Here is a 13,383-nt window from a genome sequence, read left to right as displayed (position 1 = left end):
GAGGGAAACTTCCCTCCATTATAACAGAAAGGATAAAGGGAAAGTTGAGTGGAAATGTGGGTGTGTTTTTGATTTGGTGGTGGGAAATGAGGGAATTTAGGTCTGATAATATCTACATATTCATTGAAGAGGAAGAGGAAGAGTCATCATCTGAAAGTGAAGGGGGAAGTAAGAGGGAGGGGGGAGATTTGAGAAAGAGAGCTAAGTATGTAATAGTTGTCTCTGGGCAGGAAAAAGTGAGCCTACCAAAGAAACAGAGATGCCCATTAGGGGTTTATGGTTATAAATTTAAAAGGACACACTAGTCCATTTAATGGAATGAAATATCTCTCACAAGATTCAGCAACTCAAGCCAGCTAAGGCAGTTGACAGGTTTTCAGGGATTGAATTGTTTCATATGGAAAGAGTGAGAAGGAACAAAGCATGACCTGAAGTTGGAGAGAAGTAGCAGCAGGTTTTGGAGGGCCTTGTAAACCAAGTTGAAGATTAATACCTTCTTCTAAAAAGCAACACATAAGCATAGAGAAGGGTAGGCATTGTAGTGTCATGACTGAATGTATTATTAGTATGCTTTCATGCAACAGTTTTTATTGATAGTACTTTCAGATTATTCTCAATTACATTGCAGATTTATTCTTCCTTTTTTCCTAAGTTTTGACTCAGTGAGACAGTTTTATAATCAAAATCAAATTGATAGCAAACATCTTTTTTTTCCCCCTCAGTGTAAGACTTCTTTTAATCTCTCATTGAGTGTGCTTGAAATGATTTCAGATATTGACATACTTGCTTTCAGTAAACAAACAAAAATATGAATGTACTGTGACATAATTTGAAAATAAATATTAGTTGATATGAATTTGCAGATACAGACATGTCTAATTTTAAATCCTAGGGTAATTTCATTGAAATTATGAGAAAACAATGAACAATTTTTTATTATGAATTTTACATGATGTGAATCTAAACCGAAAGTTTTACTAATATTTGTATTTCTTAAATATAGTTTGTCCACTATAAATGAGGGAAAATATTCTTCTAGAAGCAAGAAGATAATTTTATTTATTTATTTGGCTGCATCAGGTCTTAGTTGCACCATGCGGGATCTTTGTTGTGGCATGTGGGATGTTTCATTGCAGCACGCAGGCTTTTCTCTAGTTGTGGCACGCGGGCTCCAGAGCACATGGGCTCAGTAGTTGTGGCATGCAGACTCCAGAGCGTTCAGGCTCAGTAGTTGCGGTGCACAGGCTCTCTAGTTGTGGCACACGGGCTCTAAAGTGCACGGGCTCAGTAGTTGCGGCGTGCAGGCTTAGTTACCCCGCAGCATGTGGGATCGTAGTTCCCCCACCAGGGATTGAACCCACGTCCCCTGCATTGGAAGGCAGATTCTTAACCACTGGACCACCAGGGAAGTCCCCAAGAAGATAATTTTTTAAACTGCAAGGTTATTTTTTAAACAGTTACTATAAATAGTTAGCAAAATACACAAGGACAATTTCTTATAGAGCTTACAGCCTAGTGAGGGTGACAAACATTAATTGAAAAATCACACAAGTATATGATTAAAAATTGTGATCAGTGCATGCAAAAAGCACATGGAACTTTAATAGCACAGTGATAAGAGATGGGCTGTATTCTGGAAATTGGAGGAGTCTTCCTTGAGGAAGTGAAATTTGAGTCAGTATCTGAAGGATGAGCAAGAGTTAACTCACTGAAGCAGAGATGAGAGAGGGAGGGAGCAGAGCACTCTAGGAGCTGTAAGAAGCCAGTGTCACTGAAGATAGAGTCAGAGCGGTAAATCATGCAGGACTTTATAGGCCATGGTTAAGAATTTGTTCATTATCCAAGAGCAAAGGGAAGACTTTAAAGAAATTTAAATAGAAGAGAAATATATCAGATTAGCATTTTTAAGGAAGCATCTGATGCTATTTGGAAAATAACTTGGAGGGGATCTTAGAGTAGTGGCCTGGACTCCAGTAGGAATGCTACAAGGACCAGTCATGAGGCTATAATGGTCCAAACCAGGACATTGATAGCTTGGACTCAGGTAATTGCAAGGAAGATGTAGAAAAATGGACAGATTGAAAAAATATCTAGGAGATAAAATCAGCAGGACTTTATAACATGGTGAATCTATGGGGTGAGGTAGAGAGAGGTATCGGGATGACTCCTAGGTTTCTGACTTGCCATAACTGGTTAGAAGGCTGTGCTATTTCCAGCAATAGAGAGTACTCTGAGAGGGGAACAGGTTGGGGAGGGATGAAGTGTGATAAGGAGAAAGCTGGGAGCAAGGTAGACCATGAATTCATTTGGGGAAGATATAAAACGTCCAAAGGTATGAAGTGTAATGGTCTGGACCAAGCCTTTGAAGAGCTCCTACCTTTAGGGCCAGGAAGAGAAGGATGAGCGAGCAGAGCCCATCACAAACAGCATTATAATACATGACAAATACTCCAAATGTTCATGGGGATATTGTTAGTCTGATAAAAATTTGCCTTTTACATTTAACTTTTTCTCATTTATTATTACCTATAACTGATTATTGCTTAAATCTTGTTATTTTTTAAATATGATTATTCACTCTTCGTTATTTTTTCTTAATTTAAGGTGGTTTGTTGGAAGTGTTCTGATTATAAAGCTCAACTTGAGTATGATGGTGGTAAATTGAGCAAAGTTTGTAAAGACTGTTATCAGATAATAAGTGGATTCACAGACAGTGAAGAAAAGAAAAGAAAAGGAATTTTAGAGGTATGAAATACTAAATATTGGATATCTTTCAGATTTTTATACTAGAAACAGCATTTTTTTTTAACTCTGAAGAATACAAATGATATATTTTGTTATTTCTCTTAGTATTTAACAATTTGGACTATGATGAGCAAGATTTATACTTTTGTTCTATTGCTGACTCTTGGGGTCATGCTCAGTTGTACAGAAAGAAGAGGGACAGTGCTATGTTAACCAATGTGTATTTGAGAGTAAATCCAGTCCTTCCTTGGCATCTGCGGGGGATTGGTTCCAGGACCCCCACAGATACCAAAATCCACAGATGCTCAAGCCTCTTATATACAGTGGCATGATACAGCCAGCCCTCCATATCCTCAGGTTCTGCATCCACAGATATGGAGGGCTGATTGTGTATTGATTTTGTGAAGGTAGCTGTGGTCAAATATTAGAGTATTAATTGACATCTCTTCTAATGCCCAACTTACTACTATATATATATTTTAAGAGGAAAGCTTTTCTCTCAGTTTCATCACATTGGCTTTGAAAATACTGTACGATATTATTAAAATTTAAAGTCTTATTACCTGAAAAACTCTTCCAACTTATTGCATTAAAAGAATCATTTAATGGCTAGTGACAGTAATCTGAGAACTGCATTGAAATATTATTGAAATGTCTTACAAGTAAGTTTGATTCATGTTTTAGATAAATTCAGACCTCCCAAACCTAGGAACTGTAATGCGACTAGTATCTGAAATAAGTTTTACACCCAAAGATATTAACAACATAAGTAATAAACTACATAATAAGGGCTTTGTGACAGAAAGTTCCAGATAGCCTGGAAATATGTGAAGAATAAGCTCATGATCAAAATTCATATGTATCTAAAATCATAGACATACTTGGTTTATTAAGAATTTCTACAATTTATTTAAGAATCAATGAGTGAAAAAAGAAAAAGAATCAATGAGTGTTTATTGAACTCTACACTGTATAAACATATAAAAAGTCATTTCTGTTAACTGAAGAAGGATCATAAACTTCAAGGTCCACTTGAGGCTAAAGTACAGGCCCACAAACTATAACTCTGCATTCTTCTAGGATATAGATGTTGCTTGTATGACAGACCAGAGTGGACTTTCTCTGGCAGGGAGGGTGGAAAGACATGCTTCAGCAGCTTCCAGAAACACAGTCTCGGAAGACTGAACAGCAGCAATGGATGAGACTGGCATAGAATAATGAGTCAAATAACTTGTTTTAAGGGGTGAGTTTCAGGCTGTATCTATGAAATAAAAATCTCTAGGTAGTTTTCTAGAAAAACCTGTACTTGGAGGAAAATTAATCAATTACTTATTAGGTTAACACATTTAATCAAATGTATTTATAGTGTGAAGTCCATAAGTAGAAGATAAGTGTGGATGTGTGCATATGCACACACACATACATATATATTTGAAACTTACTCATGCCAACTAGTTTGTTATGTCCTCTAGACCAAGGATCAACAAATTTTTTCTGTAAAAGGGCAGAGAGAAACTATTTTAGTCTTTGCAGACTGAAAGGCAAGACTGAGAATATTACTTCTAAAATAAGAGAGAAAACAAATTTTCTCAAATTTTTATTGACAAAATTTAAAGTAATAATTTAGTATAATTTTTGTAATATGGTAATAAGAAGTATGGAATTCCTTTGAGGGAGGGGAGATAGAGAATATTTCACTTAGTTGGAGTCCAAAGTTAGTATTCTAGATCATCAGATTGATTTTAAATGTTCATCTGTAAAAACTCTGCTTAGCTCACAGGCCATATAAAAACAGGTGGTGGGCTAGAGTCCATTGTTTGCCAGTTAATGCTTCTTAAACTATCTGTGATGAAGGGCCAGTTTTACTTTCTAAACCATCACAGCTCAGTATTTTTGTAAAATACACAATCATGTGCTTGGGTATCATCACAAGTCAGACTGCTATAAAAGTTTCTAAATGTTTACTCTTGCTTTCTGTGCTTATCTCGAACTGGTAGCAAAGCAGTTTGCAAACCAGCACTGTTCAGTGGATGACACTGGATTTGAGAGACAGAAAATAGATGCACACCAGTTGCTTTCCATAATATGTGTAATAAAAACCATCATATAGTCAAAGGATTTTGTTCCCTTTTTAGCCAGTGATTTACGTATTAGGAGACAAAGCAGAAAACCGTACATGGCTCCACAAAGAGTTATTGCAATTTAAAAAACTTTAAAGTTATCTCAGGTATAGGACAAAGGTTGCTGGTAAGTATTTGCCTTTTTGCTATTGCATTCTTACATAGTGACGTTGGTATAGCATTGTGGCTAAGAGTTCAGACTCTGGGTCCAGACTCAAATCCTAGCACAACAATTCCTAAATCTTAGGAAAGCTATTTCATCTCTAAACCTCATAATAATACAAGTAATAACTTTTCAGTGTTGATGTGAGGATTAAATGATATAAGTAGTGAGCTAAGAAAAGTGCCTTCATAGTAAGCAGTCAATAAATGTTTAATTTTATTTAAACTACAGGTCTGGTAATACAGTTAAAATTGACTCAATTCATCATAGATCTAGATGAATGTTTAAATAATAATTGCAGATGAACCTTCTCTAGACAATCCCAGGAGGCATTTTATATAAACACATTGTAATTTATGAATGTTACCTTAAGTTGAATTACCTCTCTATCTGGTTTATTTTGTGTTCATTCGCTCTCTCTCACTGTTTCTTTCCATTGTATTTTCTAGATTGAATCTGCAGAAGTATCTGGAAACAGTGTGGTGTGCAGTTTTCTTCAATATATGGAAAAGTCAAAACCTTGGCAGAAAGCTTGGTGTGTGATCCCCAAACAAGACCCTCTTGTGCTGTACATGTATGGTGCCCCCCAGGTATCTAAACTTCATCTTTCTGAAGGGACGGAGGGAGGCCAGTGGACACTGAACTTAAAATCCTTCCATTACTTCTCTATAGAACAAGAGAATTCACACAGTTTCACTATTTTTCATTATAGTTGAAAAATAATAAGTAACTAAAATTCAAGTTTATTTAGACTGATTCCTTCTATAGCCAATAATTTCTTCAGCCTGTGGAGCATTTGCCCTCTTCCCTCATTCCTATTCAGTGGGTTTGAGAAAATGTGAGTTGAATTAGGAAAGGGCATGGGGAGAAGAGGTTGAATCAGAGGGAGAGGCAAGAAGGAGAAGGAGCCTTTTTAATGATGGGAAATATTAGTAAGCCTTTTTTTTTTTTCCTGCATGGAGGGATACTTGAAAAAGAAAGGAATGTGAGAAGGTGAATTTAAATCAACCTTGGATTAACATTATCCAGTAACAATTTTTTGAGACCTTATATGAATGGATCTGAGATAAATATATAGGAACAGCAGACATACACCAGGCACTATGGATTGTGTTGTGCTTAAAAAACCAACAACACTTAAATCAATTGTGCACTCACCTGGAAACATATAAAAATTTTAATGTACCTGTTGTGTTTTAGCGTACACATATCTACATTAAGTACTAGTAAAACTTTATTTTAGAAATAGACTAAAAATGCTGAGATGTGTGTGTGTGTGTGTATTTTTAATTGAAGTGTAGTTGATTTACAATATTGGGTAAGTTTCAGGTATACAGCACAGCTATTCAGAGATATATATATATCTCTCTCTGAATATATATATGTATTTCTTTTTTAGATTCTTTTCCCTTATAGGTTATTACATAATATTGAGTATAGTTTCCTGTGTTATACAGATCCTTGTTGGTTATCTGTTTTATACATAGTAGTGTATATATGTTAATCCCAGCCTCCTAATTTATCCCTTCTCCCACCCCCTTTTCCCCTTTGGTAACCAAAGTTTGTTTTCTGTGTCTGTGAGTCTCTTTCTGTTTTGGAAATAAGTTCATTTGTGTCTTTTTTTTTCTTTTAGATTCCATATATATCATAAGCGATATCGTATGATATATGTCTTTATATGGCTTTCTTCACTTAGTATGATAATCTCTAGGTCCATCCATGTTGGCATTATTATTATTATGGCATTATTTCGTTCTTTTTTATGGCTGAGTAATATTCCATTGTATATATGTACCACATCTTCTTTATCCATTCATCTGTTGATGGACATTTAGGTTGTTTCCATGTCCTGGCTATTGTAAATAGTGCTGCAGTGAACATTGAGGTGCATGTATCTTTTTGAATTATGGTTTTCTCTGGATACATGCCCAGGAGTGGGATTGCTGGATCATATGGTAGCTCTATTTTTAGAGCTGTTCTCCATACTGTTTTCCATAGTGGCTGCACCAATTTACATTCCTACCAACAGTGTATGTGGGTTCCAATTTCTCCATGTCCTCTCCAGCATTTATTATTTGTAGACTTTTTGATGATGGCCATTCTGACCGGTGTGAGGTGATACCTCATTGTAATTTTGATTTGCATTTCTTTAATAATTAACAATGTTGAGCATCTTTTCATGTGCCTTTTGGCCATCTGTATGTCTTCTTTGAAGAAATGTCTATTTAGGTCTTCTGCCCATTTTTGGATTGGGTTGTTTGGTTTTTTATTCTGTTTCATTGTTTTTCCTATATTCTTTTCCTGTCCATAAGTAAATTGATGCATGAATGAATGAAACACCAAATAGAACTGCATTTGGTAATGAAATCATCATTAACATTTGCTGGTTTTGTACAATAAGATGACTATTCTTCCCTTTTACACTGAATGAAGAGCTGAATGGGCTCCCTCACAGGGAAAGAGGTGTGGGGTCAATGAACTCTAGCTGATTTAGGTGTCAGCACTCATTCATCAATTCACTCAGGTGACATTACGGGTGGCCTCATACACAAGCACTGTGCTAAAAGCACTGGATCCCCATCTCTCTCCATGGAGAGTTCACAGTGCGAGTCTGTGGAATGGTGGTAGGAAAGGAGGTTTAGTGGGCACCGGATCACATCTCACCATGTTTTTTCTTTATGTACCATGCTTTTTTCTTAGGATGTCAGAGCCCAGGCCACCATTCCACTCCTAGGCTACATTGTGGATGACATGCTGAGGAGTGCAGACCTGCCACACAGTTTCAAACTGACCCAGTCCAAGTCTGTGCACAGCTTTGCTGCGGACAGTGAAGAACTGAAACAGAAGTGGCTGAAAATCATCCTTTTAGCTGTCACAGGTGAGACGCCAGATGGTCCTAGTAAGCATCCAGCCACTTTGGACGATGATCCTGAACCTAAGAGAAAATCAGAATGCTGAGTTCCAGGGCCTACCGCGGTATGGAGGGGGGGATCTCAAGATTTACAGCTCAAGACATTCTCAGCTCTCCTTATTCATCTCTTAGCACTTTATGTTGAAAAATACAAGCTCATAAATGCATCTTTGGGGGGACTATTTTCCTATGTTTATGTACTCTTACTGAAATTAATGTGTAGAGCCATTCTACCCATAAAGTTTGAAATAATGTGAAAAATGGAGCATTTTTTAATGAGCTATTCCTTGAATATGTACTTTTGTCTTGGAAAAACTGGTATCAATTCTATCACTTCAGGTTAGAAAAGGCCACTTTCATTTAAGAAATCCTTTAATGTCTTCACTTACACATGTAGGATTTATAACAGTTTGAAAGATATACCTCCATGTTGCCAAAATAAATCCACGTTAAAAATAAAAAATACAGGGACAGTTTAGGCTATTAACTTATTTAATTTAGTTTATAAAGCTCAAGCTGCATAAATGATGTACATTCTTTTAAAACAAAAGAAAAAGAACAAATTGTTGGTATTCAAACTTTCAACCTATTAAGATAATACTTGTTTTTGTAGAAATACTTCTAAGAATAAAATATCTTAAGTATATAGCAATTATGTATATATAGTATTAAATACGAATATATATATATATATACACACATTATACATGCTTTTCTCTTCAGCTTTAGGTTCATATTTGTCTCTAATTTATTTTTTAAATATACAGCATGTTTTATCTTGGAATTGACCAGTGTTCTAAACTTAAGAAATGTTTTTGGTGATTTATGTTTAACTGATTGACATCTAAGGGTCTTGATATTTTTATAATAAAAAGCTGTAATTTATGTGGCATGGGATATATTAGTGAATTCCAACAGTATTTTTAAAGTACTATTTTTCTTTGTTCTGTGCCTATTTAAAACAGTGCCTCTCTTTGAAGGTGCTAATAATACCTACTTAAATATAAGATGAGGGTTTAATTAATGCTTCAGTCTTGATTATTCTGAGATAAAGTGCATTTTGGTCACTGGGATGGTCAAGTCATACAGGTTATTTTACCTTTTACAATCCTCTAATTGTTGCAGCAGTTAATATCAGCATGTACAAGATACCTGACCTTACACAGAACTGGGACATATGGAAACTACATTTATTGTTATGTTTTTCTTTCCCATAAGACTGTTAATTGTGGTTAAATGAGGACTATATATAATTAACACTTAAGATAACTGTGTGGGCCTATTCGTTTGTCAGATATGAAACAAAATTCACATGGGATAATGTATGATTGAGGGGGATGGATAGGTAATTAAGAAAGTTTATCCTCAACTCTTTAAACCACCTCATTAAAGAAGAGTGGGGAAAAATACAGTATAAAAAAGCAATATTTTAATGGCAGGTTTTTCGGCGGGGTACAAGATGATTGACGAGAGTTTGAGCATTCTTTTCCCTTTTATCCTCTGCGGAATTTTAATAGACAAAATGTGATTCCTTGTCACAAAGGCTGCTTTTTATTATATTGTAATTGTGATTAAAATCTCACATTAAGTTGGCTATTTAAGTTAATCCTTTCCTCAAGATTAGATCACTCTGTCTCTTTTTTTTTTTCTCATTTACTCTGTCATTTTCCAAACATTGTCACTTTTTTTTTTTAATTGTTACTTTTTAATGCATCTGTCTGCTAGAAATCAACAAGAACAGCCCCACTATCCTCGGCCTTTGAGGATGACACCTTAAATGTAGATTAGATTCACTCAGAATTTGAGATTGCCACACATCTATTCAGGCCCTGTTTTTTTTTAAGAAATATTTGAAGTATCTCTTTTCTTCCCCCCCACACCCCTAAGGAGCAGATAAACTAATTATAGTGGGCATGATTAGGTTGCCTTCCTCTGTAAAAGGAACATCAGCCATGATCATCAACATTAAACCAAATACTTAGAGCCAAAAAAAGATAAAGGTAGCTTCTTAGGCCCTATTAAATTAAGGACAAATTTTTAGTTTTTTACATTGCTTCTCTTTTCTAGTTGCCAACCGTGTGTGTGTTTGTGTTCAGGGGTGGTTATTGAGAAGGTTGACCTACGGCTATAGGTGATGCTTTGGTTTTCTTAATCTCAAGAAAAGAGAAGCAATAAAAATGTAGAATGATTATCAGGAGAAGGTGACTTTTGTAAATGTGGATAGAAAAATGGAAATGTAAGAGCCAATTAGAATATTTACGAGCCAGACTATTTTTGAAAACTATTTTGAACACAAGAAGATTACACTTTCCCTACAAATAAGTTCTGCTGGAATGGAAGTAACATGAACACATTCAAGCTTTGGCTCAATAAATATCAAATGTTATTTAATTTAGATTATTTAAAGAATACTCATGTAAAGAGAATATTTATTATCATGCTCTTAACATTATCTTTAATTTTTTCAAAAAAAAGTAGAAATATTAGTATTAGAAGAGAATTTCTGCTTATCCAGTCACCGTCTTCACATTCCACATGTTCTTTTGCCAAGCACAAAGAGAAGCAATGAAGCAGCCTTACCTGTTTCTTATTAAAGAATCACGAATGTTTTTACTTGGAGAAAGGCAAAGGAATACTCTTAGCCATTTAGAAACACTCAACCAAAAGACCTCAAAATGTGATTGTCTGGTTACAAGAATAATCTGTCTTTTGCTTTCTGAGACACCTGAGCAGTCATGACAAATTGAACCTAGAAAAATAATTGGTTGTTTTACTATTAAAACCAACATTCCATACTGGTCTTATTCTTTATTTTCTCTAAATCATCTTTTCTTTAAAGTGCCCTTTCTCCAAACTTAACAAAATACTTCTTTGATAAAAACTGCTATTTTTTATAAAACATTCCAGTTTTTTTCAACATAAATTTTGCTTTATTGAAAGTCTACCAATGAAATGTAGTGCAGACTTATCTCCAGGTTTTAAGAGGGACCCAATAATGAAAAATGCCACCAGCCACTTTTGTAATAACGGCATCTATAATGCCATCATGTATGCAAGCAATAAAACTCTACAGGGTGGGTTTTACACTGAACTTTTAATGTGAACGTTCCTAGCCACAAGGATATAGAGAATTAACTCTTAGGAGTGATACTGTGATTCAAATTGCTCAGTATAGGGAAAAGAACGTATGTGTGGCAGGGGGATGGGGGAGGGACGACATTATTCCTTGGATTCAAGTAACCATCAAAAGCCTTTTTATTTTTTTTCTTTTTTAATTTTTTTTAAAGCCTTTTTTTTTTTTTTTTTTTGCAAAGGGTATGTATGGGTGGTTAAAAACAGTTAAAGCACATCTGCACTACTTTATCAAGTTACATTTCATTTTCCATGAAGTTTAATGTTGCTTGGTGTACTTATATTCACTGGGTAAGCTACCCAAATTAAAACAACAACAACAACAACAACAATTTTTTAAAATTACCAAACGTTTTATTGTCTTCTTTGTGGAAACAGTAAACAAATCTAAATTCCCCTTTAAATTTTAGATCTCATTTCTGGTTATACTCAAAGCCTTAAGTTCTTATTCTGAGCATATTGTCTGTGGTAACTGTAATAATGATCTTTCTGGGCTGGTTATATCCTGAGGAAAAGGCACCAACAGGAGCAAATAAACTTCTAGGAAACAAAGGTCTTTTTTTCTTTTTCTTTTTTTTTTTTTCAGGTATCCTTGCTATAATGCAGAGTAGAAAATACATTAAATTTTTCTACATCACATAATGTTCCTGTTAGCAGGTCTAAGATTAATCACATGGTATTTATAAGCTAAAATTAATTCAAAAGGCAAGAATGTCATAATGTCTTCATTCTTAACTTTTGTATTCTTCAAGAATATATTAATATAAAATCTGTGGCTAACCTGTTCTTATTCTTAGGACTATACTGGACATCTGTAGTGGATCATGTTACTTTTTCATTCTTGTCCAATTTTAGTAAAATCAAATTGCTTTTTATTTTCAAATTACTATCTACTATAGAGTTTCCAGATTTAGAAAACAGGAGTATGATATATAAAAGACCACTAGATATACTTTTAAAACCCTTTCTATGAATTTATGCATACATGTATATATGTAAAAGCACTGTTGATTTCCAATTCTGTTTTTCCATAGGAACGAAATTTTTATAGAAAGTATTATTTTTAACTTAAATATTTTAACATAAATTATATACATGGATTTTTAGTATAATTCATTCTTATGTATGCCCTGTAATTATGTTGTCATGAGAGGGTAACTTTGCTTTCTTTACTGATGTGGTAGAGAGGAATAAGATTAGGAACTGAAACAAGCAAGAACAGAGAGAGAGGTGGACAGAAAGAGTCCCTTGGTCTCCAAATCAGAACAATGTATGCTAAGATAAATGAAAAACACTTAAACTGCAGAGGGATATAAACTACAAGATGTAAATCTATGTAATTGCACACTGATGGGATGCATTACACCTGGGCCTTTCACCTTGGCCTATAAATTATACCACTAGTATCCTGTCATTACTTTTTCTTTAGACCTAAAAAAAAAAAAAAAAATTCTATTGGACCATTTTCTGCACTGTTTACTGACATAAAAAATCCCTCTAAAGTCAATCATGGTCTGTATTCTACTTTCTGGACTGAACATTTGGCAGAAAATAGTGTCTTTTCTGTCTTTTGAGATGAAATAGCACATGGCTTCTACAAGATAGTTTTTAACTCATTGGAGGTCACTGAGAGTTACATGATGTTTACCCCTTCCTAAAATTCATTATAGATTGAATTAGTGAGACTAGGTAGATTTCGTGAGAAATTAAATCAAGAAATATTGTAGCATATTTGAATAAGTGAATACCAAATACATAGAGTGATATATATATATATATATATATATGGGTTTGGGAAGAGACATAATAGTCTATGGGGACCATTATGATAACAGAATTACATTATATATTACACATTATATGGATGTTGAAATGTATCGCTTGGGGGGGTCTCCCTTCATTAGCAATCATGTCTGTATATAAAACTTAGGAGGTTTTTGTTTGTTGTACCAAACTAGCATTTCATTTTATGAGTGACAATTGACTGATATTCTTGAATAAGTGTTATCTGGGTTTTTGAATTGTTGACTGATCAGTTTGAAATGTATATTAGCAAAATTTTAGAGTTAACTCAAATGTGAGAAAGTGTACACAAAAAGTAATTTTTCTCTTCTAGCTATATGAATGTAAAATACTTGCAGATAGTGTATATATTGTGTAACATATGTATATTTGGTCATAAAGGCAGAGAATTGGAAACATTGTAAAATTAAGCACTTTAATTCCTATTAAATATTAAACACTTGTATCTTGTAAATAAATACATCTTTAAATGAATTCTAAAGACTTAGATGTTATTTGAGCTAGGATTA

At 34.4% G+C, this 13,383-nt stretch overlaps 1 protein-coding gene across 9 annotated transcripts in view; it reads left to right on the top strand.

Annotated features, from left to right (window-relative positions):
* The window catches only part of FGD4 (FYVE, RhoGEF and PH domain containing 4), a 219,791-nt gene that overhangs the window by 200,383 nt on the left and 6,025 nt on the right, over positions 1 to 13,383 (top strand). For 7 of the 9 annotated variants that reach the window (XM_082419702.1, XM_082419701.1, XM_082419692.1 and 4 more), the window contains 3 exons: positions 2,605 to 2,745; positions 5,478 to 5,618; positions 7,729 to 13,348. In XM_082419702.1, the coding sequence (XP_082275828.1) occupies positions 2,605 to 2,745; positions 5,478 to 5,618; positions 7,729 to 7,986 (540 nt within the window). In that variant the 3' untranslated portion in view covers positions 7,987 to 13,348. Of the gene's footprint in view, positions 1 to 2,604; positions 2,746 to 5,477; positions 5,619 to 7,728; positions 13,349 to 13,383 lie in introns of those variants that run through there. The other 2 variants (XM_082419699.1, XM_082419698.1) reach the window with 1 other exon arrangement.

Source organism: Balaenoptera physalus (genome assembly GCF_965194825.1).
Source record: "Balaenoptera physalus genome assembly, chromosome: 13".
NCBI lineage: Eukaryota > Metazoa > Chordata > Mammalia > Artiodactyla > Balaenopteridae > Balaenoptera > Balaenoptera physalus.
This window is presented reverse-complemented; position numbering and strand designations above follow the sequence as displayed.